Source organism: Gavialis gangeticus, unplaced genomic scaffold (genome assembly GCF_001723915.1).
Source record: "Gavialis gangeticus isolate Ggan-Ray unplaced genomic scaffold, GavGan_comp1, whole genome shotgun sequence".
NCBI lineage: Eukaryota > Metazoa > Chordata > Crocodylia > Gavialidae > Gavialis > Gavialis gangeticus.
In genome coordinates, this window is record NW_017729022.1 from 91,480,550 (window position 1) to 91,508,190 (window position 27,641).

Sequence of the window (27,641 nt, forward strand, 5' to 3'; positions counted from 1 at the left end):
ATCTTTATTCAGAAGGAATGTTTTTGATGCAACTTTGGACAAAGTTATCTATGAATTAGAGCACAGATTCAAAGCAACCAATAACATTTGCCCTCTGTTTGCATTTGTTTTACATTCTGTTCAGTCCTAAAATATGTGACAATAGAGCCTGAAGAACTGGACAAAGCTTCTAAATGTCTACTTCACAGGTATCCTACAGATCTTTCTGAGAATTTTCCTTGTGAAATGTCACATCTGAAAAAAATCTTCAAATCTACTTTTGGAGAAGAATATGAACTACCCTCACTTATCTTATTAAATGAGATTTACAAAAACAACTGCAACTAATTTTCAGTGAAGTGTGCGTAGCCATATGGATCTTCTGCACACTGCCAGTGACTGTAACATAAGCTGAAAAAAGTTTCAGCAAGCTAGCATTCATCAAAAACTGCAGGCATTCTACTATAGGACAAGAACAGTTAAGCCACCTTGCTATTTTGTCTATCAAGTGTGAACTTGCAAGAGAAATTAACTTTGGGAAGGATTCATGATTTTGCAATGAAAAAGGCTAGAAAACTAAAGCTTTAAAGTAAATTAGTCTATTTATAAACTGTTTGCAGCCATGTTGGTCCATTAGAGCAAAAAAATAAAAACATAGATTCATAGATCGTTAGGGGCTGGAAGGGACCTTGCAGATCATTGGGTCGCCCTCCCCCCCGCCCCCCTTAAACAGGAAAGACAACTGGGGTGGGTTGACTCCAGTGGGGTGACTGTCCAGTCTCCTCTTGAAAACCTCCAGGGTAGGTGACTGCATTACCTCTGGAGGGAGTTTATTCCACTGTCTGGACACCCTGACTGTGAAGGAGTTTTTCCTGGTATTAAGCCTGAAGCAGCCTTCTAGGAGTTTATATCCATTGGTCCTGGTCTTCCCCAGGGGTGCCCTGGTGAAGTGTAGGGCTGTGCAAAATGGCAGCGTTCCATTTCAAATTTTGTTTCAATTTGAAACAGCTGTTCTGTTCCATTCCATCAAAACAGTTTCATCGTTTCGACCCTGTTTCAACATTTCGCCCATAAAATATAATGGGGAAGGTTGAAACAGTCTATAGGTTTGTCATTTCTGGCCTGATTTGAATGAAACTTGCAGGGCTGGCAGCCTCTTCTGAGGGCATGAAGTCTGCCAAGGTACAAGGAGATAGGTGCAGGGAGTTCAGGGAAATTGCATCCCAAATCTTGAAAGCAAAACTTGTGTCACGTGTATGTGTTAAACCACAGTGGGGTCAATACTGCAGGCATTAGATAGGTGCAGGGGGAGTCTGGGTTCTGGGGCCCTACACCCCTAGCTGCTGACAGGCAAAACTTGGGACATGGGTGCTTGTGCAACTGCTGCCTCTCATTAGGCAGCAGGCCTGAAGATCCCCCATCACTTGCCACCAGAGACCTGGGGGTAATAATTGACCACAGTATGAACGTGAGCTGGTAGTGCAATGCTGTCACCAGCAGGGCCAACAATACCCTGGCATGCATCAATTGATGCATCTCCAGCAAAACCAGGAAAATCGTTGCAAAGAAGTGATTCTCCTGCTCTACTCAGCTCTACTCAGCACTGGGGAGACCGCAGCTGGAGTTCTGCATCCAGTTCTGGGCTCTGCGCCTTAACAAGGACATGGTAAAGCGTGAGAGAGTCCAAAGAAGGGCTACCCATATGATCAGAGACTTGCACAGCAAGCTATATGAGGAAAGGCTGAGGGGCCTGGGACTCTTCAACCTAAAAAAGAGAAGGCTGAGAGGGGACTTGGTAGCACCTTACCGCTACATCAGAGTGTACATCTAGGACAACTGTTCACCAGGGCACCCCTAGGGAAAACTAGGAGTAATGGTCACAAACTTCTGGAAGATCATTTCAGGCTCATTTTAGGCTCAACATTAAGAAAAACTATTTCACAGCTAGGGTGTCCAGACTGGAATAAGCTCCCTCCAGATGTGGTGCAATCATCTACCCTGGAAATCTTCAAAAGGAGACTAGACAGTCACCTGGCTGGGGTCACCTGACCCCTAGTTATCTTTCCTGCTTGGTGCAGGGGGCTGAACCCAATGATCTTCCAAGGTCCCTTCCAGCCTTACAATCTATGAATCTGTGAGTGGCTGGAGCCTCAGTCTTAGGAGATATGGCTTTGAAACAGTTCTTCCAGAGACTTCCAGAGCAAGTTTGGTCAGGTTCCTTAGCCCTGAGCCTCAGCTAATCACCTGTAAAATGGAGTAATTACACTTCCCAATTCACAGGAGTGTTGTGAGAACAAGTTCATTAAACAACTGTGTGGTACAATGGGAGGCTTCATGGCCGCAGCAGGGCCTAGCAGGCCTGCAGTTTTCACCCCCTTCTGCCCCAAGACAGACACAGTCCCACAAGCACCGATGACACGAGTTTTGCCTGTCAGCAGCTAGGAGTGCAGGGCCCCAGAACCCCCCTGCACTGATCTGCTCACCAGCTGGCAGGCTTTGTGGCCTCAGCAGGGGCTACCATCCCTGCAGCTTTCATCCTGCTGCACCTTAATACACACAGGGTCACCCATGTCACGAGTTTTGCTTGTCCACAGCTTGAAGTGCAGTTTACCCCAAACTGCTGCACCAAACTCCTTGAAACTTGGCAGGCTTTGTGGCCTCAGCAGGGGCTAGCATGCCTGCAGTTTTGAGCCCACTATAGATTAACACATACACGTGATACAAGTTTTGCTTTCAAGATTTGGGATGCAGTTTCCCCAAACCTCCTGTACCTATCTACTTGTAACTTGGCAGGCTTCATGCCCTCAGAAGGGGCAACCATTTCTGCAAATTTCATCCAAATCAGGCCAGAAATGACAAAGTTATAGGCTGCTTCAACCTTCCCTATTATAGCCTATGGACGAAACGTCAAAACACCGTTGAAACGTTTCAACTTGCCTCATTTTGTTTCACAGCTGTTTCGACAATATCTGTTTCATTTTGATTTTGCTGTTTCAACCTTGAAATGAGTCAAAACAGCATCGAAACAAAACTGGCAGGAAAATTTTGCACAGACTTAGTGAACAGTCGTTCATCAAGCTCCTGATACACTACTCTGATATAGCAGTAAGCCACTATGAAGTCATGGAATCATAGAAGTCGGGTCAGAAGGGACCTTGTAGATCTTCAAGTCCAACCCCCTGCCTGGGCAGGAGAAAAAACTGGGTTCAAATGATCCCAGCTAGGTAGGCATCAAGCCTCCTCTTAAAGACCCCCAGGGTAGGAGCCAGCACCACTTCCCTTGGAAGTTGGTTCCAGATCCTAGCCGCCCTAACTCTGAAGTAGTTCTTATGGATGTCTAATCTAAACCTACTCTCCAAAAAGTCCCCTCTCAACCTTCTCTGCTTTAGGCTAAAGAGGCCCAGGCCCCTCCACCTTCCCTCGTATGGCTTGCCTTGCAAGTCCCTGATCATATGGGTTGCTCTTTTCTGGACCCTCAAGTTTTTCCACATCGACTGGATAATACTATTGACTGGATAATACTGGATAAGTTTTTCCATTATCAACTAGATAATACCATTATTAGGACCAACAATCAAAAAGTTACAAAATAGTCAGCAATGTAGAATGTAATTTCAGAATTAAAATAGAAATTTTTCTTTCATGATTGATGAGATGTTATGTATGTGGGATGGTGTGTGTGTGGGAGGGGGCCCGCCTTACAAGTTTGTACTGGGCCCAAAGACATTATGCTTGGGCCCTGCCTTTGTTAGCAAGTTTTTAAGTTAGTCAGAGCTGACTTGGTCTGTCCTATCATGAAGAAATACCTTTTGATCTTTGACATGCAGGTGCCTATTTGATCCATTTCACCACTTAATACTGGGAAGCATGGCTTCCTAGTATGACACGCAGTCTTATCACTCCAACATAGATTTTAAATTAATCTGTCAATTATTGCTGATAAACTTCCAGATGCTGCATTGCTATTGGTCTTTTTATTATATTTTGTTATTTACTATTAAGCAACTCTATCATTTGCTCCATTGTATATCACTTAGTTATACCAGTTCATGATTTCTGTCCTAAAAATCTGGATCTTACTTTGCACCTTGAACCTTTTGTTGCCCCCTTTTTACCTCAGAATCTAGCCCTCCTTGTTGGGGTCTTGTGTATTATACCAATTAAAAGGAGAAATTGGTGCTGGATTTAGATATTTCTTTAATGAAATCTTATTTACATAGGAGCAATGTACAAACTATTGTTTTCCTAATACAGGAGGAGCCAAAGGCACTTGCCTCATTCTCTGTGCTATGGCTTTTTAAGCCAGTACCATGGATTTTGTTTGCCCTTTCTCTCTGCTTTTCTTAGAGACACACATGTGGACAGAAACACACATTCCCAAAGAATACCCCTCCCCCCCTTTTGAAATTGTTTCAATCCACGAGCAGCTTTACATCTGCATTTATTTTGAGGCAGTGGCATGTTTCTTACAGCTATCTTAAATGAAGAGCAGTGCAAAAACCTACTGTTTTCAGTGAGTTTTAATCCAATATTATATGATATTATAAAAGAAAGCAAATATGCATATAGGTTTGGGGGCTTTTTTAGTATGATATTGAAGTTGTGTGTACTCAGGTCACAAAGCAAGGACCTAAGTTCCGATGAAGATATTTAAATACTCCTTCATTACTCCATAAATAGTTGAACTATTGGATGACAAATTAATTTCTTGTATGTTTAATATATCAAAATGCAAAAAAGAGTATTTTTTACAGGTGATGAGCTTACTTGGATGCCCTTATGGGGTTTTAGTTGACCTGTGCTAGAGGGTAGTCCTTTAAAACTCCACATAAAATTTCACAGTACAAATAATGGTACTCTTAGTGTATCATATAAATTTATATGAGGGCTCTTAAGTACATCAGTAAAGATTGTTTTATATTTGTTTCTTCTAAAATAAAATTCTTCACCCATCATACCATGTCTGTCTTACACAAATTATGGCATGTTTTATTCTTTCTCGTAGATTGTTGTGGTATATAGAAAAATGTCTTCCACCTCACTAACTCAAAGGCCATATTTGAAAAGAGGGGGGGGAGGTTTAAAGCGTTCGCCTTTTTCTCTTTGTTTGTTTGTTTGTTTGTTTTTTCTTTGCTCTGTTTTCTGTCTGTGGAATACAATTGATATCTGCTTATTTAAAAACCTGCCTTGTCTTTTTTGCCAGTGTATATATTTTTGCTTTTCATTTTATTTGGTAAATAAAAAGCAGATATGTATATGCCAACCTAGTTCTTTCCACAATTACACTGCAGTTGTATGTGGGAGGCATACTAATTTTTGTCAGCTACAAAAATCTCCTGAAGGTGCTTTTCTTTGTAAGATTCACCTTAGCAAAATCCAATGTGTTCAAGTCTGTGATTTTCATAAATGTTTCATTCTATATTTAAAGTGTCTTAAGGAAGTGAAAAATGAAACTAAGAAAATGTTGTGTGACAAAGATTCAGAGAATATACTATCAACTGTTGTTTTTGAAGTGCTTCATTATGATAAAATCAGTACTTAGAGGCACTTTTCTCTGACCCAAGCTAAAGGCCTGGTAAAATTTGTACAGAGATTAATGGAAAGCCAACTGGGAATCATGTTTTAAATATCTATAGCCTATTTTATGGTAGAAGACAGATGAAATGTTGCTTTGATAAACAAATAAATGGCTAAAGAAGACACTTTTCTTGGTTTATTCTGAACCCAAAACCTGAAAGTGAACCAAAATACATAAAAGGAATGCTTGAGAGGATTTGCTCTAGTAAATTAATAATTAAGTAATGGCAGGTATAAATATTTTCTCTCAAATATGCAGCAGCTGGTTGTTTTCCACACAGATGTTAGGTATCTTTTCTCAGGATCGCTGATAAGAAATTAGACTTAGGAAACCTTTGTACTGAGAGTTCAGAAGAAGTTTTAAGTGAAAAAGTATATATAAGGATTAGAAATGTCAATGCCAAAACAGCCAATGTCAGTGAAACTTAGAGCTATTGTGAATGGTTTCAGAAGAAGCAAAAGAGGTATAATTTGTTTAGCAAAGTCCTACAAGTGCTTTGAGATCATCTTTCTTTTCTTCAGAGGTGGCTTGAGGTAAATCAATCTGTTTGCTTGTCAAACATAGTGAAGGCTGTCTATGAAGAAAGACTGAATTGATTTTCCTTGCTGGTTTATGATAGATGAAGTAGAAATGACAGACTTTTCTGTTGGTATCATGACAGGAATGTCTCAGAAGTAATGGGACGATGTAGGTCCTACAACAATTAATCCATTATCCTACTAGCATACTGCATGGACGACACTGATATAAGGCCTGAGTAGATAAAGTGCAAAGCCTTGGAACATAGAAACCCCCAGCACCTGAACAGGGAGTTCTGTCAAACATCCCTTGTATATAGAAGCACTCAGGGTATAGTTCAGACCACACAGCTAACAGACATAGGAATTACAGTGGAGAAATCATAGGAAATCCCCCTGAATGGAGCTTTGATAGCTGAGCTTTGGAATTCAGAGTCATAATTACAAAACCAACCTAATTAATCTAGGACATGAGGGTGTCAGTAGTGGATCTGAGAGGACTGAAAACAACATGCATAAAGTCTCATTTATTCCTGACCAGTTCCAGACATGCAGTGTTTCTTGAAAGAAAGTTTCAAGTGATGAGATCAAGGAGGCTGATCCAACCTCTTATTCCTTTTATTTTTAATTCTTCTGGCAAGTAGAGCAAACCAGCTACTAAAGAAAAAACGCAATTTCTATGTTACATAGGAAGTGCTTTACTAGAATCCCCAACTATGGGCTCGTGTACATCAATGCACAACAGCATCAGTCCAACAGGGTGCAACCTGACCTAACAAAGCTGAGATGGCATGGAAATGCCCACAGGACACCTCCAGCCAGTAGCATACCTAGTAGTAGGTAAGAGGGGTACCTGCCCCAGGTGTCAAGTTAGGAGAGGGCACTGGAATCACCCATCACCCCCACAAGCAGCATTGCCATGTTGGGACCCCAAAACAGTTCCCAGATGCTGTTGGTTTAAAACCAGCAGAGCTAGGGTGGACAGAGCTCATGCAGTGGCAGCTTTGAAGTCCCAACATGTCAATGATGCTGGGCCAAAGACTCTGCTTCCCACCCCACCCTGCTCTCAAATCCTGTGCTCTCTCCTCCCCCACTCTCAGGGCTGCATCCCCTGCTCTCAGAACTGTGTGCCTCCACCCTGATCTCCCACAGGGTTTGCCCTGTGCACCAACATGGCTTCTTGCACCACTGCCTCCAGCAACAGTTTACCGCAGGACAAAATCTGTAGGCCTGTGGAACAGCATGGACCAGAAACAGCTATATTAACTGTGTAATATGTTGTGTTTACTATAAACATTAAGTCTATCTAAAACAGATAAAATGAGCAAGCAATACAGCAGTAGAAAAGAGAAGCAGGGAGTCCTTTAAAACACTTGCACTGAATTTGCAGATCTGTGTGAAGACATGCTAGCAAACTCAACGCTCATTGCTTTCTAGATCACTCCAAATCTCTGGCCCTGAAACTATGCACATGAGGAGGACCACATTCCACTCCTCCTTTTGTATGGTGGCAGATACCAACTTCCAGATCTATAAGCCACTGTCTGGTATTATAACTCAAAGTGCAGATTCCATCTACCTCATCTGGGCATTTGTAAAGATTGCAGCTTTCTATTAAGTACTTTGCTATTTGTTGGACTCCACATTCGCACAAGAGGCTGTCCAAGATGTTCGTCTTGTGAAGTGTTGTACTTGTGAAGTGCCCATATCCAGATCTCAGTCTGTTCAGCTTGATACACACTTCTCTGTCAAAAGTCATACCCAATAGAGGCTTGTTTGGTGTTGGTATAAAATGCTATAGGAATAGGTCTGACCATTCCCAGAGGTCGGCCTACTCTGTTGCTGCCCATAGGTTTGGTTCAGCATTCCCAAACTCTTCCAGGAGCTTGTAGGCTTCATGTACAAATGGTTTACAACTTTTAAGCCTCTTAAGCCTCCATCTGTTTGGGTCTTCAGTTAGCGGTTGATGGAGCTTCAAACAGTTGACGGATTTCGATACTTTCCACATTGCACTGTCAGAATTTTAAACTGAAAGCACTTCTGTGTTGGTTGCATTCAAGGACACTAGGGACAGGAATTTATCACAACTGAAGCTTTGGAATACTGTTCCTTTTATATTTCTAATACAGTGGTGAAAGTTACTGTGAAAATGCGCTAGTATTTTAAACAATAAATAATATGCATGTGCATATTTGTTAGAAACGTGTGTCCAAGGCCATTCATTAGAATGTAATCTTGCCAAAATGTATTCAGAGCAAGAGTCTAAATTAAGTGCAAATTGAAAGCTAAGGGTGGAGACAGGAAAAAGCAGTGCAGAGCTTCAAAAAGAAAAAGCCTACATATGGCAGAAAAAGGGATTAGTCAGCTTCTCTGTTTAATAGATGATAGAAGATGGCGTAACAAAATGATTTAGTTTTATAATGGGAATCTTTTAAATGTAAGCACAAAAAAGGGAAGAGAGAGTGTGAGTAAACAAAGCCGCTAAAATGGGGGAAATTGTTTTCAATTGAGAGCCTACCTCCAAAGCATGGTGAGTAGCCAAGTCATTTTTGTTTGTAAATGTTTCAAATTAAAGGCTAACTTGAATGGAGGAGAGAGAAAAAATGTCATTATTTTATTGCTGAGGAAAACCTTCTTCATATTGAAAACAAGGAAGTTAGGCAGAAAGGGATAAGATTCACTATTCTTCTCCTGAATTTACTGCACTGCTATGAGGCAGCAAAACAACTGGGAAGCCAAAGGATCTGTTCAGGGGAAGAGAATTCCTGACTGGCATAGAACTGATACACTTGCCCCTCATCTCCTAGCCCACCACCAATACTGATTTTTATGAAACAGGCTTGGGAGGAAATGTGTGACTGATGCCCACTATGTTCCAATGATTCTCATCTGCTCAAAGTTGCCTCTCCAGCCAAGGGCCAATAGGAGGCTTCTCCTTAGCTCCCAACTACCCCCCGTCCCAACTGCCAAGGGATATGGGGCAGTAAACCCAATAAAGTCACTGATATAGGCTCATCTGATCAGCTCTTGCCACTACAGCAACAACTGACTGGGCAACCTGGCAACAGCTGATTGGATAGGGAAGGGAACAAGTAGAGTTGCCCACCTCTGTTCTGGTGACTCTGGGCAGTCAGGGGATGTCTTTAACTGTTGCTGCAGGACAGGGTCCCAATTATGGGTCCTGCAGTGTCAACTGTCAAAAAAACTGCCTTGCTGTGGCATCAGCAACAGCCATGATGAGTGGCATTGGTTCTTGCTGGTGTTCTGTGGCAGTGGCAGCAGCTCTTCCTGCTGCCAGTGACACCAGCTCTTGCTGGTGCTCCCATGGCAACATGGCAGCAGGATCCCAGGAGGGCTCTTTGCCAACTTGCCATTGCTGGGCAGGCTGTGAAGGAGCCATCTGCTCTTCCTCTGGCCTTCCTACAAAAAGTAGCGCTACAGAAAAGCGCCTGTTTGAAACATGTTTGAAGCACCACAAACAGCCTGAATGGATGTCTGCTTGGTTTTTGTAGTACTATAAAGACATATATAGCACTGCAAAAGTAACATGTGTCCAATAAACATTCATTTTGGCTCCAGTTATGCTGGGGCCCAAGATAGACTTCAGGATCAAGAACTTGGAAACATGATTTAAAGCTACCTTGCCTTTTCTTTCTTCCTTCATTTACACAAGCTATATCTTAGCTGTAGCTGACAATCTAGCATAGAAGCTGTGGGGCTTAATGAATGTAAAATGTATGTTACAGTACAATCTGGTTCCTAAAATGTGTATGCATTTATATTCCTGTCTGGAAATGCAGAGCTTATTGTAGAGGACAATTACTTTTACTTCATTGTTTAAGATAACATAAATAGAGAGATGTAGTTTGCCATATTAGTTGGAAGTTAGGCAAAATGCAGGACAGGGTGGCATTTTACAAACCAACTCCTTCGAAGAAACATGAGCTTTTGTCAGCTCTAGCATACTTTGTCAGATGCTCTGAATAGACTTGAAGAGAGCAGGGGTAGTAAAAAGAAAGGAATAAAGTTATTTATATAGGAAGGAACAGGTTAGGGAATGTTTAGAAAAGCTGGACATGTACAAGTCCATGAGGCTGGACATGATGCACCTGATGGTGCTGAGGAAGTTGGCTTGTGAGACTGCATAGCCGCTGCCCATTACCTTTGAAAACTTGTGATGATTGGGAGAAGTCCTGGAAGACTGGAGAAGGACAAAGATAGTGCCTATCTTTAAAAAAAGGGAAGAAGGAGGATTTGGGGGATTAGAGACTGGTCAATGTCACCTCAGTTCCTGGAAAGATCATGGAGCAGGTCCTGAAGGAATCCATTTCTAAGCACTTAGAGGAAAAGAACACGATTGAGAACAGTCAGCATGGATTCACCAAGAGCAAGTCATGCCTGATTAACATGACAGCTTTCTATGATGCAATGACTTGCTCTGTGGATGCAGGGAAAGCAGGGAACACAATATACCTTGATTTTAGCAAGGCTTTTGATAGACTCCTACAAATTCTTGCAAGCAAGCTAAGAAAGTATGGGTTGGATGAACAAACTATAAGGTGGACAGAAAACTGGCTGGATGGTTGGGCTCAAAGGGTAGTAGTCAATGGCTCAATGTCTAGTTGGCACCCAATATCAAATGGAGTGTCCCAGGGATCAGTCCTGGGTCTGGTTTGGTTCAATATCTTCATCAACAACTTGGAAGATGAGATGGAGTACACTCTCAGCAACTTTGAGGATGCTATCAAGCTGGGAGGATTAGTAGATATGATGAAGAGTAGAGCTAAGATTTGGAGAGAGTTCAACAAATTAAAGGACTGGACCAAAAGAAATTCATGAGGTTCAATAAGGACAAGTGTAAAGTCCTGCACTTAGGACAGAAAATCCCATGCACCAGTGCAGGCTGGGGGCTTATTGGCTAAGCAGCAGGGCTGCAAAAAAAAAAAAAAAAAAAGACTTGGGGGTTACACTAAACAATAATCTGAATATGAGTCAACAGTGTACTCTTGTTGCAAAGAAAGCTAACAGGATACTGGGCTGCATTAGTAGGAGCATTGCTAGTGTTCTCCACCTCTCTTCAGCACCGGTGTGGCCACTGGAGTACTGTATCTAGTTTTGGGTCCCCCATTACAAAAAAGATATGGACATAATGGAGAGAGTCCAGCAGAGGGCAATGAAAATAGGGGGCTGAGGCACATGACATATGCGGTTGGAGCCACACATATAGCCCATAAGGCTGGGGACCCATGGAGTCCAGGGAAGTCCATCAGGACCATGTCTGACCAGACGTGAAGGCAGCCTCCCTACATTACATTTTACATCAAGACATGGCGGGCGAGAATAGAGGGTTCCCATTGGGTCAAATTGGCATGGTTGAGGGGCCTTAGGAAATTACAGCCATCCTTAGGGATCCCGTCCTGTGACAGTTATGTTATATTACGTTACGTTGCATATCCCCAATATAGTTATATTTATTGATATAAATAATAATAGTTATATTATGTGTATATATATATGCAAAACTTACAGCTGTAAAAGCATTAGACTTAAAAGGAGAGATTTTTTAATTTTCTATTTCACTTTTGAATTCTGTTCATGTACATGTTTTTGCTATAATTTTATATAAAGTACTATGTTGGGAAGTCATGCTTTATTTAACCTTTGGGCTGGGAGTGTAAAATGGAGAAGGAACTCAAACAGTATCATTCTTTGTATGGTTTAGCAAAATGACATTGCTGTTAAAGGTGTACTGAAAACACAACGCTATACCACAACTGCAATAATTGTGAAATGTTTGATATGAAAATATACCCATTAAAACAAATTCACTGAATTCTCCTGAGATCAATCTATGTCCCAAATGAAAGATTATGGGGGATGGCTTTAACAGAATTATGTATGATAGAAAACTCATGTGATGACACTTAGTTTCATGGAGAAAAACAATCTACTTAAGTACTGGGTGATAAGCAAGAATTCAGCAAGTAGTTTTCAAAAACTTACAACTAGTCTGTGCTGAACTTTGAAATTGTACACACTACATAAGAGCACATACCCATCTGACAACCAACATTCCAGAATTCTTGAGGATTATAATTAGAAGAGTTGGTTCTGGTCCCTTTTGGATAGATCCTTGCAATAAATCTGGCAGTATGCAAAACAAATTCATTTGCTGCAAAAAATAATAATAAAGAATTGGTAAGACAAGCATTACTAAGAATAGATCACAAAACTTTTAAAGCTGATCCTATTTTATATAAATGATGAGATCATGTGGCGGGGGAGGGGCTGGCACAACCTACAAAACCAGGCTACAAATTTTTTAAAATATTTCCTCACACATCTGATGTTGCCTTATTAAGTATGTGTGCTACTTTGAAACAACTCAATAATACAGTACATTAATTATCACTATTAAGGTAGTAACTTAGGTGCTTCCTCTTGGGGGAAAAAAAAATCACATCTTTTGTTGGTGATGGGGGTTTAGTGTATTTTTACTTCAAAACTAAGCATGCTTTTTGGGGGAATAGAGAGGATGAAATACAAAATGGATTAGAAAACCATTTGCTTTTAAAACTGTTCAACAAGAAAATACCAGCTCAAGCTGGAATGGCCAAAAGCTGTTAGCATTTGATTGCTGTTTCATGGCCTACATTCTATGAATTAATAATCTCTGCCCAGTGAAAAGGTGTCCAGGTTACTAAAAATAAAATATTTCATTGACAACCTTGTATATAATCTTCAGAGAGAAACCAACTGCTCAGTGGGCTGATTTCACAGCAAGACATAATCTGTCTTTAAAAAGTCTCTAACCCTTACTGGCAGGGATGAGCTGGCACTGCTTCTACCAACAGTCTTTCTGTCAATTAGACTTAGTGGTCACTGACAGACATTGGGGGGGCACACTTTACCGGAAGAGGATGTGCGTTAGTTTGACCTGGCTCCCCAGTGTCTGTATAGTTTGCGTGCTTCAGCGGGGCTTTTTGACATTTATCTAAAGCCTGATTCAATCAGCTCTTAGATAAAAAAGGCACCACTAAACCACCGGCTCTATATGGACGCTGGGTGAGCTGGGTCTTTTCTGGGCACACGTTGCACTTCAGCAGTGCACTTAGCTGAAAGTAAGACACCATTTGTTTGGGGGTTTTTTCCATGTCTGTAAGCAACCAGTTCTTTCAAATGCTGCTTGCTCCCCTGTTGCAAGCAGTGGTTTGTCAGGTAGACAAAAGAGAAGTTTACTTACAGTCTGCCAGTAAGAACCTGGGCTGGATTTTAGCAACTTAGACCACTCTCCAATGAAACCAGCTAGTGAATCTTTTAGGTCAAACTTTTTCCTTGTAGACAGGTTGCTGTAATGTTCTCTCAGTGCTGCAAGCAACTGCCTAGAGTTAAAGCAATCTGACACAGCCTTAAATTGTTCCTGGGTGCATCTACATGTGAGCTTTACTGCGGAGCTGACTAATTAGCTCCACAGTAAAGCATCACAGTCCACATGTGCAGCAGTATTAGGGTGCAGTACATTTAATTAATTACTGTCCCAGACAGTACTATCCTATGGTAGAGTAATTTACTCTGCTGAAGTGCACATGTAGACAGTGACTGGGGCTGGTTGGGGCATGAGGGTGCTACAGTGCAGGGGCTGCCTGCCACCTAGCTTCACACTGCAGCACCCTTGTGCCCCAGCCAGCCCCTCCACTGCCCCATGCCAGCCTGGGGCTACTCTGCCCCAGCTCAAACTGCTGCAGTCCCAGATGCACATGTAGACACCGAGCCCAGGAGCAGCTGACTCTAGAACAAACTGCACAGGAGTTTATTGTGTCACGCTAATTGCACACACAGAGGCACCCCCTGGACGCATCTACATGAGACGCTTAATGTGCAGAAAACTAATTCTACTGTACTTTAGCATGGTGGGTGAAGCCCATGCTAATGCTCAGTTGATTTAGTCTAATGCACAGTAGCATCACACAAATATCGTTCATCTGCACTAATGCTCAGGAGTGCTGATTACAGCACATTAATTTAGTACCCATTGTTACAGGTAGTAAACTTGATGCGCAGTAATTACGGCACATTTGGAATGTATAGACACACCCCCTGGATAGCAGATTGGAGCAGATCAGCACAGGATTATATTGCTACATAATTCTATTTGGCCTAACACCAGGGTTTGGTCCAGTTAGAGCAAACCAGGTGCTTATGGGGTTTATTCTCTTTAATGTCCATATACCGCGGTGCAATTCTCATTTAGGTTAGTGCATATGTACAGTCACGGTGGAATATAGCCTATTATATAGTAAAAATGTATTCCGTTTCTGTTAGAGTACTGACCACAGCAATTTAATACAAACTCAGCCATGGTCCTTCATAACAAAATATAGTGTATTTAGATTATTCCTTTTCCATACAATGTTGGTTTTTATAAAAACAATAGGATCTTTAAATAAATTATGAACTAAATATTTTCATTTGGAAAAATATTCCATTATTTCTTCATAAAGCAAGCTGAAAGAAGAAGGTACAGTGATATTGACAGGATGTTTCTAAAATTGCATTATAAAACAAAGCAATAGAGTAGAAAACATATGTTTCATAAAGTTTATTGACTGTTCTGACAGCTAAGCAATGAACAATGGCAACATTATAACTTTTATCTGACTAAACCAAAAGACATTACCTGACTGCTTTACCAATTTTCGGGCTTTAAGCTCTCCAATTGAATTATTTTCATAACAGTGCTGATTAGCTCTTTGATTCTCAAAGCTTACAAATTTCTCAGATTTAGTATAAATCACAAGATCTGATAGCTCGAGGGCCAGTTTTATCTTCTTCACCTATAAAAAGATCATGAAATAATGGAAGAATATGCATTGTTATATTTTCACATATTTCATTGTTATTATCAATCCAGAAAAATTTCAATGATTTATGTATTGAGGCTCCAATTCTGATAAAAGATACTTAAATGTCTAGAGACTAGAACAAACTAAACTTTGTCATAGTGTATTTAGTAAATATTAAATACCAGCTACATGAAATTAGTATATTCATGTTCAGAACAGGAAACAACATATTCACCTACTTACCAGTCTCAGAACCTTTTGGGATAGGGCTATGTTAATTTATAATTTATTGGTTGATTTGTCATTTTAATTTTAGTTTGTTGCCTAAAAAACTTATGGATTTTTTTTTTTAGAAGCAGATTGTAGAGGAGGAAAATAGGAATAGTAAAAGGAGTATTGAATGTCATTCTTGTCGGTCAGTGGCATCAAATGTTGCTTATAAAAACAGAAGCTGAGCATGGATTGTATTACTCATTCAATTTCATAGGTTCAGGAAGGCAACTGGCTTCCTGTTTAATGATTTCAGTAATTAGGGGGTACTAATGTTCATAACTGTGTCTCCTACCCAACATAATTTGCATTAGCCAGGTACAGGTATAGTAGCAGTAATGTCTTAAAGCTCCTTTAGGCTGTTTCAGTCAACAGTTTGAATTCTGCAAGAGACAGGAAAGAGTTTTCCGTCAGTCATGTACATGCTGACACATTCTCTTGCAATTCAGGTGAAGTTTACTACTGTGTGAGTTGATAAGTCTTCAATGTGAGAAGTGCCAAGTTCTCACATTTATATGAAGGCACTCTCAGTTATATCAGTTTATAGTTCAAAATAGTTGCAAAATCAGCCAGTGAAAACTGATATGGCACAGGAAAAAAGAGCTTTCATTCTTGTCCACAAATGTGAAGAGCCTTTAGTTTATTCGTGCTTGCTAAGATTCTTTCTTTACTTGAACATAACCAAATTCATCTGGAATAATGCATTTCATTCTGAGCAACTATTTCAAATGAGGAAGAGGAGTAATCCACTCTGCACTAAATGTCCTTACCGATAAGCTACAGTTCACTTCCTTGCTAGCTTTATGGCCTAATGAATACCTAGTAGCTACGTGAAGTGGAACAGCTTCAACAGGACTGAACAACTTGCCCACTTAATCACAGGGAATCCTATAGCTCAGCAGGTAGGGTATTGTCTGAGAGGTGAGTGAAAAGAATTCAAATTCCCTAAGGAAGGGGAGGTAATTGAACTGAAGGCCACCCAAATCCCATCTGAGTGCTCTAACCATGGAGTCACTGGTCAAATGAGAGACCCACTGTGTCTTTCTCCAAGGCTATTTTGTGTGGGGTTAGACATAGCCTGAGGGCATTTACTATATTAGGCCCTGCAAGTGGAATAGGTGGGAAAGTGCCTATTTGGTGAATTTCGATAAAGCAAAGCATCAGCTAAGTGTTGAACAGCTCAGTGCTGTGAAGACTTACTGGATTGCACGTGCACAGCAGCATAAATTCAGTAGCCTACAAGTCATTTCCTGCAAAACCTCAGGCACTAACAGAGGTGGGAGAATTGGTTTCATAGGCTTATATAAAACCTGAAGGTTGGTGAAGCCAGTTGTGATGTGAATGTAATGTGTGTAACAGCAGGAGAAATCAGGGAGCAGTCTGCAGAGCTGTAATGTCTGTTAATTTAGATTACAGTTCCCAGAAACCCCCAGAGGCTGGGGGGCAAGGGAAAAAAAGAAGAGGGAGTTTGAGGCTGGCATAAAAGAAAGAGAGAGCCGACTGCACATGAACCTGGTCAGCGCTACACAAAGGAGTGCACAGGGGAGCTGGAGATCTCACTGGCTCGGTCAGCCAGGACCGTAGACTGCAGGACCTGGACTCAGACTGGGGGCAGCTGCAAGCTGCTGTTTGAGCCCTCTAGGGCAGTGGTTCTCAACCTTTTTTGTACCAGGACCCATTTGCCAAGATCAGTGGCTTGTCCTGACCCACGCCCCCCTGTCCCTGCCAGTGCATGGGAACTGTTCCGTGCCCCCCAGGGCATGCTGGGACCCCTCACTTCCAGCCTGCAGCCCCCTGCCACCCCTCCCCCCAGCTCTGCAGAAGGGGGTTCTCAGCTGCCCCCATGCCACTCGGGCTGGAGTGCGGTGGCTGCAGTGGCTCTGGCTCGTGCAGATGGCAGCAGTGAATCCAGCCCAGCATAGGCTGGAGGGAGGAGGAGGGGAGGCTGATAGCACACCCACCCAGGGCTGGGACTCCTGTGACAAGCCAGGCAGCCTGGTCGTGGCCCCTCCCATCCTCTGAGCAGCATCTCCCAGCTGCCCTGCCCCAGCAAGCACAGGCACCAGCCCTGATGTCGCCAGTTCATTCACACAGCTCTCCCCCCGTCCCCCACACTTGTTCACAACCCTTTGAAATATTCTTATGACCCACTTTTGGGTCGTGACCCACGGGTTGAGAAACGCTGCTCTAGGGACTAAAGACTTGTTTGGGGACACCTCCAGAGGTGTGGCGGGGATTAAGATGCTGAGTGTATAGTCCCACAATGTTGCTGTTTCTTTATCTTTTACCTGTTCCCTGCCTTTGGCCCACTGGCTTCTGATCCTAACCCCTATGATTTTCTATATAAAAGTGGGATTTCTCCCTTGCTTCTTGTATCAGTTTCTGGGGCTGCAGGGTTGGTGCACAGTGGTATATTAAAGGTGGACTTAAAGCATCTCTTGTAGAATTTCCTATATTCAGGCCTCTGGTTTCAACCATTTTATACTGCTGTTACTCACTAACTTTTAATGAAGTTTTTCTGAACTTACACTAGTGTAAGATAAAAATCACATCCAAGGTATGCAAAAGTAATTTTACATGTGCCATGCAAACCACGAGGTAGAACAATCTTAAATTTATTTTGGAAACAAACAATAGTGGCAACAAAGTGAGAAAAGCAATAACCCACCACTTGCATAAAATCCATGTCACAATACATTATTACATGAAAGATCAGATTCTATATTAAAGAATGTACAATGCAGAATTTAAAAAAGAGAGAATGGGAAATAAGACAGCATTTTATTTTACTCCATGATTAACAGACAGAAATCTGGCTCCTAAGAGTAAGAGTTAAAAATCAGGCTCTGTAACAGATGGCAATTATTAAAGTCTCCTAAATACCAGAGGTATTTGGAGTACATCCGGAGTATTGTGTTCAGTTTTAGGCCCCCCACTACAGAAAGGATGTGGACAAATTGGAGAGCGTCCAGCAGAGGGCAATGAAAATGGTGAGGAGGCTGGGGCACATAACTTCTGAGGAGAGGCTGAGGGGAATGGGCTTATTTAGTCTAGAGAAGAGAAGACTGAGGGGGGATTTAATAGCAGCCTTCAACTACCTGAAGGGGGGTTCAAAAGTGGATGGAGCTAGACTGCTCTCAGTGATGGCAGATGACAGAACAAAGAGCAATGGTCCTGAGTTGCGGCAAGGAAAGTTTAGGTTAGATATTAGGAATAATTTTCTCACTGGGAGGGTAGTAAAACACTGGAACAGGTTACCCAGAGGGGTGGTGCAATCTCCATCCTTGGAGGTTTTCAAGACCTAGCTAAACAAAGCTTTGGTTGGAATGATCTTTTGGGGATGGTCCTGCTTTGAGGAGGGGGTTGGACTAAATGACCTCCTGAGGTCCCTTCCAACTCTAATTTTCTATGATTCTTTTGAAGGAAACATGCAATAGGATGGCACTCTAACAAAGGGAGACTACATTAACAGCCCAAATCCAGCTCTGTGTATTTTACTGTGTCCAGCCAGTGTATTTTAGGGCTATTCCTCTGAATGGAACACTGCAGTTTCCAGAGGCCACTCTTCATTAGCACCTGTCAGTTGAGGACTCTTAGTCTAACATGGCTGAAACTTTCCAACTGAAGGATATGGTCTGTGTTAAACCTTATTTTCTGTATTATCATAACAAACTAAATCTATTTAAATGACCCTGAACCTGTTAAGAATCTTATGGCTCTGAATGTGAGGTGTTTGATAGGTGACCTCATCACTTGTTCTAAAAAGGCATCTTGGGCTAATTATGGCTAAAGTGGGGAGCCCCAGCAAAGAGCTGCTGTGGGTGTTGATCACAAGGTCTTAGCAGGGACATTCTGTTGTGGAATGGCAAGGGATCTATTGCTATGCTAGGAATGCCATGCCTTTTCTCAAAGTGTTATCCTTAAACACCCTCTCCCAACCAGGTATGGACCAAAATGAAAAGGAAGTTAGAAAATGGAAGAAATCCTAACTTAAAACATACTCAGAGAGAGTGCTACTAAGGGATTTCTGCCTTTGAGTACACGGGCAGAAAACTAGGTAGTCAATGTCAGTGTTGGTCAGCACAGGCTGAAAATGTCGTAATTATGAGGGCATGCATACCTCTTTCTTGCCTCTGAGGCTTGGGAAAAACAGTTTCAAATCTAATGCAGCAAACTATTTCCATGTCAGTTGGTGCATCTCCACACATGCTTTACTGCAGAGTAGTCTAATTTGCTCTGCAGTAAAGCATCACTGTCTACACATGCACCGCCATTGGGATGCAGTAAACTAATATACTCCAGCATAGGATAGTACCATAAGACACAAATACTATTTTACACCAGAGTAAATAACTGTGATAAAACGAATATGCAGATGGTGACACAAGCGTAAATTGCACCTGGTCAGCCGAGCCAGCAGGAAACCAGAGCAGGCCACAAGTGTCTCTGGCCTAACTTGCTCCACCTGGGCTCAAGTTGCCCCTGTCACTGAGTGTACATTCAAGTGCTGTGCCTGGATTAGTTTACTCCAGCACAAATTGCGACAAAATAAATTCAGTTGCATTTATTGCACATGTAGGTGCACCCAGTGAAAATAAACACAGAACCATATGTTAATTTTATAGTTTCTATTTTAAGAATAGAATCACATGTTAATTTCTTCAATATCTTGATGATTGGGAAAGACACCTCCAGTTTATGTAAATCACTAAAAACAGGGTTGGGTTTGTTTTTTGGCTTTATTGTAACAAAACAACAGGGAGGATGAGTGGGGGTTGTATCTGGACCCTGTACCTAGTTGTGTGCATGTATCCAGGATATACAGTACTTAAGTCATTGCCAGGGGCTTGTAGAAATGCCAAGAGAGTCAGTGCCACCTCATTAGGGGTCAGCAGAACCCTGATTCTCTTCCTGTGTGTTTCCAGAACAGTCATGAGCCCAGAAGTGCAACTGGTTAACAGTGAGTTGTACCTGTTGCAGCCGCTTGCTAATGGGAGCAACAAGCAGAATAAAACTAAGTTAAAATGTATGAGTTCAGCTAAGATAGATTTTTGCTTTCATGTGAATTTCTTACCCCTACACCTTAAATTTTTCTAAGGATTTCATATCATGAGCTGCCTTTAATGAAACAGACATACTGTCTATTTGCCCTCTTATGTCCTAGTAATAAAAGCATTTTACCTTTGGCTTTTTTCGAGGAGGAGATGAAGATTGTTTTTCTACAGTTTTTCTTTTTGGCTGAGGGGTCTTTGGTGTAGGTTTGCTTTCAGCAGCTTCCTCATCTTCAGACTGGTCTACCTCCTCTTCTAATTCCACTACCTCACCATGTGTGTCAAGACCTCTTCTGAGAATAGTATCCTGAAGAGTTCCAACTTTCTTATTTTTTATCAGTATTTTAAATTTTAGTGCCTGTGGAAATAGGTTAAACAGTAATAATTGCAGGCATACTTCATATCAAAATACTGTATTGCAATATTGCAACTCCTATATTCAAAATCTGTTACAGAAGTAGAATGATGGGTGCCACGGTAGTGTGGAAAAACAAATATCACATAGAAGGAACAGTTGGTAATAGGCAAAAGAGTTCACCAACTGTATTATGTATCTCAGCAACATGCATACCAGAGAACAACCCAACACAGACCACTCCATACAGTCAGTAAGAAAAAGATATCAGTACAAATGAAGTTTGCCACTATGCAGACACAAAATATGAGAACAATAAGCAAGAACAGTGCACAAAGAAAAGAAGGTATTCTGCTCCCATCTGCCACAGAAGATGATTGTGATTTTTGCAGAGAAAACTGGTGAGAGAATAGCTGTTCCATCCTGATGCTAGGTTCAGATACTAGTGATAAATACCAATGATAGCATAAGAAGTATGTATGCACACAAGTGAACAGAGATTATATTCTGTTGTTTAGGAAGCATCACTTTACTTTTTAAAAATACAGATTTATGTAAACACAGTCAATCTCATTTTGATATGTATGTGACCACATCTATAAAAATCATTCTAATTAACTTTTCAGCAAGCAGAAATGCTGGTGCCACTAGATGTACAGTGCATCGTTACCCTGGGTACCAACTTAGGGTTCCATTGTTCTGTTTTAAGGCATATAAGCAGAGTAGGATGTTGATTTTGATTCAGTATATATTGTTCACTTAAGTTAATTTAATAGAGTTTATCAACCTCTTACCTTTATATGCCATCTTTTAAAATGTGCACTTTTATCAAATTGATAATCTTATTATCCAGGCAAGATTTAAAAATAACAGAAGTGGAATGTGCATAATAAGTAAAGTTTTCAGTAGCAAAAGTTTTTTAATTGTTATTTGAAAGCAGAACAATATTCATTTCCAGGTAAATCACAGTACCATATTGATTAATGTGCCAAATGTAAGCATTTAAACTGCCAAAAGTCTTTATAACCCTTAGAGATTTAAATGTAGAAGAAATGCTTTTATGTTTGTTACTCTGAAGTATCTTGCTAAGATCACCTTCGAGAGTTTAAAAAGAAATTAACACAAGTGTGTCTACTTCATGAATATGAAGAATAATTTCACAGTTAAACAGAAGACTCTCAGGCTATAGAGTGCTATTGCTATGCCTCTCTTCTAACAGAGAAAGTAATACTAAACTGAAGTAAGCAACTTGAGGAGTCTGTGGCACTATGTCTTCAGACAACCATGAACAAGAATATTTGTGCCAATTGGTGTGCTTTAATTAAATGAAAGGTGGAATTTTGATTAGGACATGAGATTTATCCCAAGGGCTGTATCTTTTTATTTGGCTTTTTTGCCTAGGGCTTTTTTGTCTAGTAAACATTCCTTGGTTGAGTGAAGAGCACAGTTTTTGTCAGTAATATGATCACAGTTTACATAATAAAAACAAAGTATTTATAAAACTGTTAAAGGCCAGCTTCCAAAGAGCACAACTTTCCATTTATGCACCAAAATGAACTCATTAGTTTTTCAAAAATGTTCTGCATCCAGTGGCTCCTTAGAAGTCATCCCATCCAAAATACAAATACCCTCTAGCAAACTGCCTTAAGAAGGAAATATTACAGCTCATAAATCATACAGCAAACAAGAAGACACTAACATAATAGTGTGGCTGAAAATAGCTGCTGGAGATCAAAAATTACTCCGTGTTTAAGCACTCCTGACTGAGTACAAGAGAAGCCACTTTGTTTAGGTACTTAATGAAAGCAGCTGGCTGCTAAGCTCTTTTAAAAAGTCTGACACCTAATAAAGAAAAGCACCAAAGCCCTTGACAGACATTCATTTTAAAGGTGTGGTAAGATCTGAGTCATAATTTCCACAACCATGCTGCCCGCTTTGCTAAATGTACATGGTAGGTTGCTCAGTTTTGGGATTAGCGATCAGATCCCAATTGCACCCTACTTGGCAGTGCAAGGTGAGCATGGGATCATGATCCTGGGCTCCCCATGCACTCAAGTTGAAAGGCAGGTGCCTGACAATCAGCTGATTGTTGGCTGGCTCTGGGACCACACCGCAGGCTCAGACCAGCTCCAGTACTGTTCACTGAACTGGCAACAATAAGCTAGCTGAATTGGGACTGCATGGGGGCTCAAACTGGCTGAGTGTTGGCTGGTAGGAACTGCACCAAGGCCAACTGGAGACTCTGAAGCAGCCCTAATCCTGCCACACATTTAATTTAAGGTGTATGGAAACCAGCCACAAAAATATTACACACATAATATTTACATGGTTTTATACATTTTTGTGTTGTATTTTTGTGGTTGGTTTCACTTTTTGTAGCACTAACAAAACCCTTTTTGACTAACAGACTACTCATGTCTTAACTAACATCTTTAAGGGACCCAAGAGAAATAATTTTGTCCATGATTCTTCATTCTATATGAGCAAAACCATGATGAGATGCAGAGAGGGACATCACAAGGAAGGATCCCAAGCAGTTTGTCTCTGGGTTAAGTTATAGCTTCACAGACAATGCTAGTGTAATTTATGGTGCTGGAAGACTGGACCTCTGCTCATTTACCCCTGCTCCAACCATTTCTGGCCCATGATGCCTCTAATCAAAGGAGTGAGCAAGGGGTTGACACAGAGCACATCTACATGGGATGCATGAGCCTGGCCTTGCAACGCATGCAGTTGTATAAGCAGCGAAATGCACGTCAGTGCACAGAAAATGGCAGCGGTCCACTGTTGAACTAAAATGCATCAAAGGTGTTTTAGTTCGAAAGTGCACCACCGCCATTTTCCCCACACTGACATGCATTTTGCCAGTTATGCAAATGCAGCACAGTGCATGTCAGCTAGCATGCGGAGCAGACTTGATTGAGTCTGCTCCAATGTGCCAGATCTCCAGTGCATCGAGCATGGAAAAGTTTGTGTATAAATGCCCTTAATGTCTACACATGTGCCCCTATTAGGCTGCAGTAAACTAATTAACTCTGCCGTAGGTTAGTACTTCTAAACAGAAGTATTAGCCTGCAGCAGTGTTATTTAGTGTGCCACATCATATGTGTAGATGCTGATGGGGCTGGGTGGAACATGAGGGTACTTCAATGCAGGGGCTGCCTACCGGCTAAATAAAAACTGCTAAATAATCAAATAATCAAGTTTAAAATTGCAACAACCTTCTATTTCAAGTATCATAGTGCTGACTCAGTTAAAAGGGGAAAATGGGCTCTTTGAGGAAATTGTAACATTTGAAAACAGTCAATCTATACCTTATAAAATTCAGCATGAATAAAGACAATAAGACAGTAGGATTATAATGCAGGATTAACCCTTCTTTAAATACAAATGAAGATTTATTCAGTTTCAAGAAAAGAAAGTGGTTACTTCGTGTGTCTTTTGGCTAATTTATTATTATTATTATTATTTTGTAGAAAGCTTCAGAGGATAAAAGCCAACAGAGGTTTTTTGCAAGGTATTTTATCAGATTTATATTACACGTAAGGAGTGGGACTTTGGAAGTATATTGCTATACTAAGCAAAGTTCCAAAGAAACAATGCTGTGGTTTTTATCTGGTTTATACTGTACTTTCACCAAGTTATCAAGGGAAAAAGAATATACATATATATGAGCATGCTCTAAAATTGTTACGTTCTAAAATTCACTGTCAATCTGTTTTCACTGTTCTTGTGGACATCAAAGAATGTAAACCTATTGTGAATGTTCCCAGTCCTAGCCTCTTCTCCAACTATGACATTGGTCAGTGGTAGCAAAACTGTTCTTGAGTTGCTGTTGTTATGGCAACAAGCAGTAACTATGCTCTTCTTCTGTGCTTCCCTACCTGACGTTCAGCCCCATCCTCAGCTACATGTTAGGAAAGCTGAATTGTCATATTTTTCTAGTTCAGTGAAGCTGGTCATTGTCAAATGCTGCTGGCATTATTGCCAAGAAATGCCTCTCTACCTTCCCCGAATGCTAAAAAGACTGGTTGAACAAGAAAGATGGTAGAGCAGAACACCGCATGTCCCCAGTGCAAGAAAGTTGTTAAGATAAATGAATATTCTTCTACCGCTATGGGCCAAGCTGTCTCTAGGGGTACCTACAGATGTTAGGGGCTGCACTCTAACTCATGGCAAGTGTCATGAGTCAGAGCTCCCCAACCCAAGGGTCAGGGTGGGCAGAGCTGGAGGCTACCTGCACTGGCCCTGCCCAGCAGGTGAGGGTGCTCCAGCAGCCTCCTCAGAGGCTGCTGAACCACCCCTCTCCCTAGCCCTGCCCCACTCCAAGCTCTGAGGCTGTCAGCAGGGGAGGGAGGGGAAAAGAAGCAGTATGGAGCTACTGACTGGGCCTTGCCTGCTGGAGCAGGAGCTGGAGGTGGAGGGGAGGGGGTGGGGTGGGATGGAGCCCTCTTGTCTCATGATGCCCCTCCCAAGCTATCCCAGATGGGGTATTGAGGAGGAGGAGCCAGGCCAGACCCGGGTGGTAAGGGACCTCCACTCCATGCCCTTCACCCCACAATCCAGCTCAGGCCAAGCAGAGCAGCTAGAAGTTGCTGCTACCACCCTCAAGAGGCCAGGCCAGAGCTGGGGGGTGAAACAAAGTCCCCTTGCCTCACAGGCCTGGCCTGATTCCCCTACCCTATTTAGGTCCAAAACCAAACTGATAGGGGTCAAGAAAAATGGACGATTCCAAATATTACCATAGGTGTTTCTACTGTATCTTTTTCATCAGTCTTTCCCAAAACAGGAGGCTAAAGTCCAGGAAAGATTACCAGTGTCAAGACATATCTTCTTAGGCAAGGGACTAGTCATGGTTCTTTTTAAAGCTGAGAGCGAAGGCTAATAATTGTAGTTTCTTTTTGGTGCATGCATAACTTTGTCTTACTGAATTGCATATCAATCATTTCATTTTCTCTTTTCCAAATTGTTTGAACTACAAACAATACTTGATAATTCATAAACAATTGTTCTTTTATATCAGTAGATTACAAGAGAAAAATGGGTAACTGAAGAAAGCTTTAGCACATAAGAACCTGCTGTGCTTGGGGTATCTATATACATTTTAAACACTGGAACTCTTCTCAGGCAATTATGAAATAATGAACCATATGGGAGAGAAAAATGTATTTTCTCAAATTACAGTTGGGTTTACATTGTGCTTGAGCAGTCACAAACTGTTATTTTTCTATATAGAAGTTCAAGCATAAGAAAACACGAATAATTAAATGACGTTTTCTTTTAAATGTCCTGGATATGGATTTGTTTTATTTCAAGCTGTAACACAGCTTTTTCTTCCCCATAAACCTACAAGCCTGCAGGGACCTAGAAAGGGTTTGCAGCAATACGTCTTCCTATATGGCTGAAGATGATGTGCTAAGCTGATAACAATAAGGAGTGAAAGATTCTCCATTCTCCTGTCCTTCCAATTTTCCCCATATGATATATAGGCTGCATGGAGCTAATGGGAAGGAAGCAGCAGTATTCCCCTTTGGTGCCATATGGGAATGTAGATGTCAAATGTAGAAAGAGGTCAAAGATTTCAGAGGAGCTCAAGTAGTGATAATTAGAAACTGAGGCAAGATGGATATATCACCCCAGGACTGTACCCCAAACAATCCTCAACATTTCAGGTTTCCATCCTCTACCCAAAAAAACTGCTCTTTTTAGACCGTCTCACATTTATCCATTTTACTGAAAAACAGCAGTATGTTGTAAGCCATGGTTGGGCAAGATCAGGCCCAGAGCAGACTCCATTTCCTAGCAGCTGCTGTGGCAGGAGCTCCTGGTGGCTGCAGCCACTGGACCCAGCCCTGCTGCTTGGATACCCCAGCCCATCTTCCCCACACCCACCACTAGAGGTGGGACCCATGTGGGCAGGGTGTGCAGCTGAGTGACTAGGCTGGGGCTGCAGCCAGGACAGGGAGGCCCCAGGATTGGGGCCAGGACAGCCACAATCTGCTGTCCGCACACCCTGCAATGAGCATGGGTTCCATAGGCAAGGGCATGCAGGCAGCAGATCACGGCTCTGCCCTGGCTCTGGTCCTGCCACAAGATCCCAGCCCTGGCCCCAGAGCAGCTCCCTGACCAGCCACATGCCCTGCCTATGCTGCTCTGGCCCCACCATTCCCAGGGTCTCCATGAAGATCAGTTGGGAGTGGCACGGAGAGGGGCTGCTGGTAAATGGAGTCTGTCTGCCTCCCAGGTACACTGATTTGCCCTCCTCTTTCTGGGCCTTCATTAACAATTTACATAAACAATACTTCAATGCACATGAGGTGGGAAACCTCTGCTCATTTGCTTTGGCAAAAGTGGCTATGAAAGTAAAAAGCAAACAAATAAAAAAAAACCTCACCTGAGTAAGGCACCACCTTTTAATGTTAAGAAACTTGAGAAAATAAACAATATGAAGTGTTGAAAGAGAAAGTAATATAGCCAATCAAAAGGTCCTCCCATACCCAATAGCCTGTAAGGATGGTGTGGATAAGGCATCTCACTGTATGGAAGCAATTGTTCACAAGCAAGTGATGGGACTAGAATCATATTGAGCTTTCTTGACGCCCCATCCTGGATGACTAGGTACACATTACAGCATGTCCACTGGAGGTGCCCTTTGGTCTAGGTCTGGAGTGGGGCTTAAACTCATACCTCTGGAGATATAAGTAGACACCTTAGCTGCTCTGCCATGATGTAACAAATATAGCTATTAATAAATGGATTCTAATGTTTAAACCTTGGTGAACATAACTCCAAAAAAATTTAAACTTTCCCAATCATAATGTGCATGAATAGAACTATCCCAATTAATGCATAACCACATATCTTTATGAAAACGATCATGTCTTTTTAAGTTACACCTGTGAAAGTAGTCAGAGAGGTAACTCATGCCAGAGCAAAGAGAATTTTTCCTCTTTTGTTTAATTGATATTGCATCTAAGCACTGATTACCAGTTTTTATTATTCCCACTTTGTATATTTAAACAAATATGTTTTATATATATATATATA

At 41.6% G+C, this 27,641-nt stretch overlaps 1 protein-coding gene across 1 annotated transcript in view; it reads right to left on the bottom strand.

Annotated features, from left to right (window-relative positions):
• The window catches only part of PLCZ1 (phospholipase C zeta 1), a gene marked incomplete at its 5' end in the record, with an annotated part of 137,121 nt that overhangs the window by 69,736 nt on the left and 39,744 nt on the right, over positions 1 to 27,641 (bottom strand). The window contains 3 exons of the mRNA XM_019515838.1: positions 12,131 to 12,247; positions 14,753 to 14,909; positions 20,370 to 20,597. Of these exons, the coding sequence (XP_019371383.1) occupies positions 12,131 to 12,247; positions 14,753 to 14,909; positions 20,370 to 20,597 (502 nt within the window). The remainder of the gene's footprint in view (positions 1 to 12,130; positions 12,248 to 14,752; positions 14,910 to 20,369; positions 20,598 to 27,641) is intronic.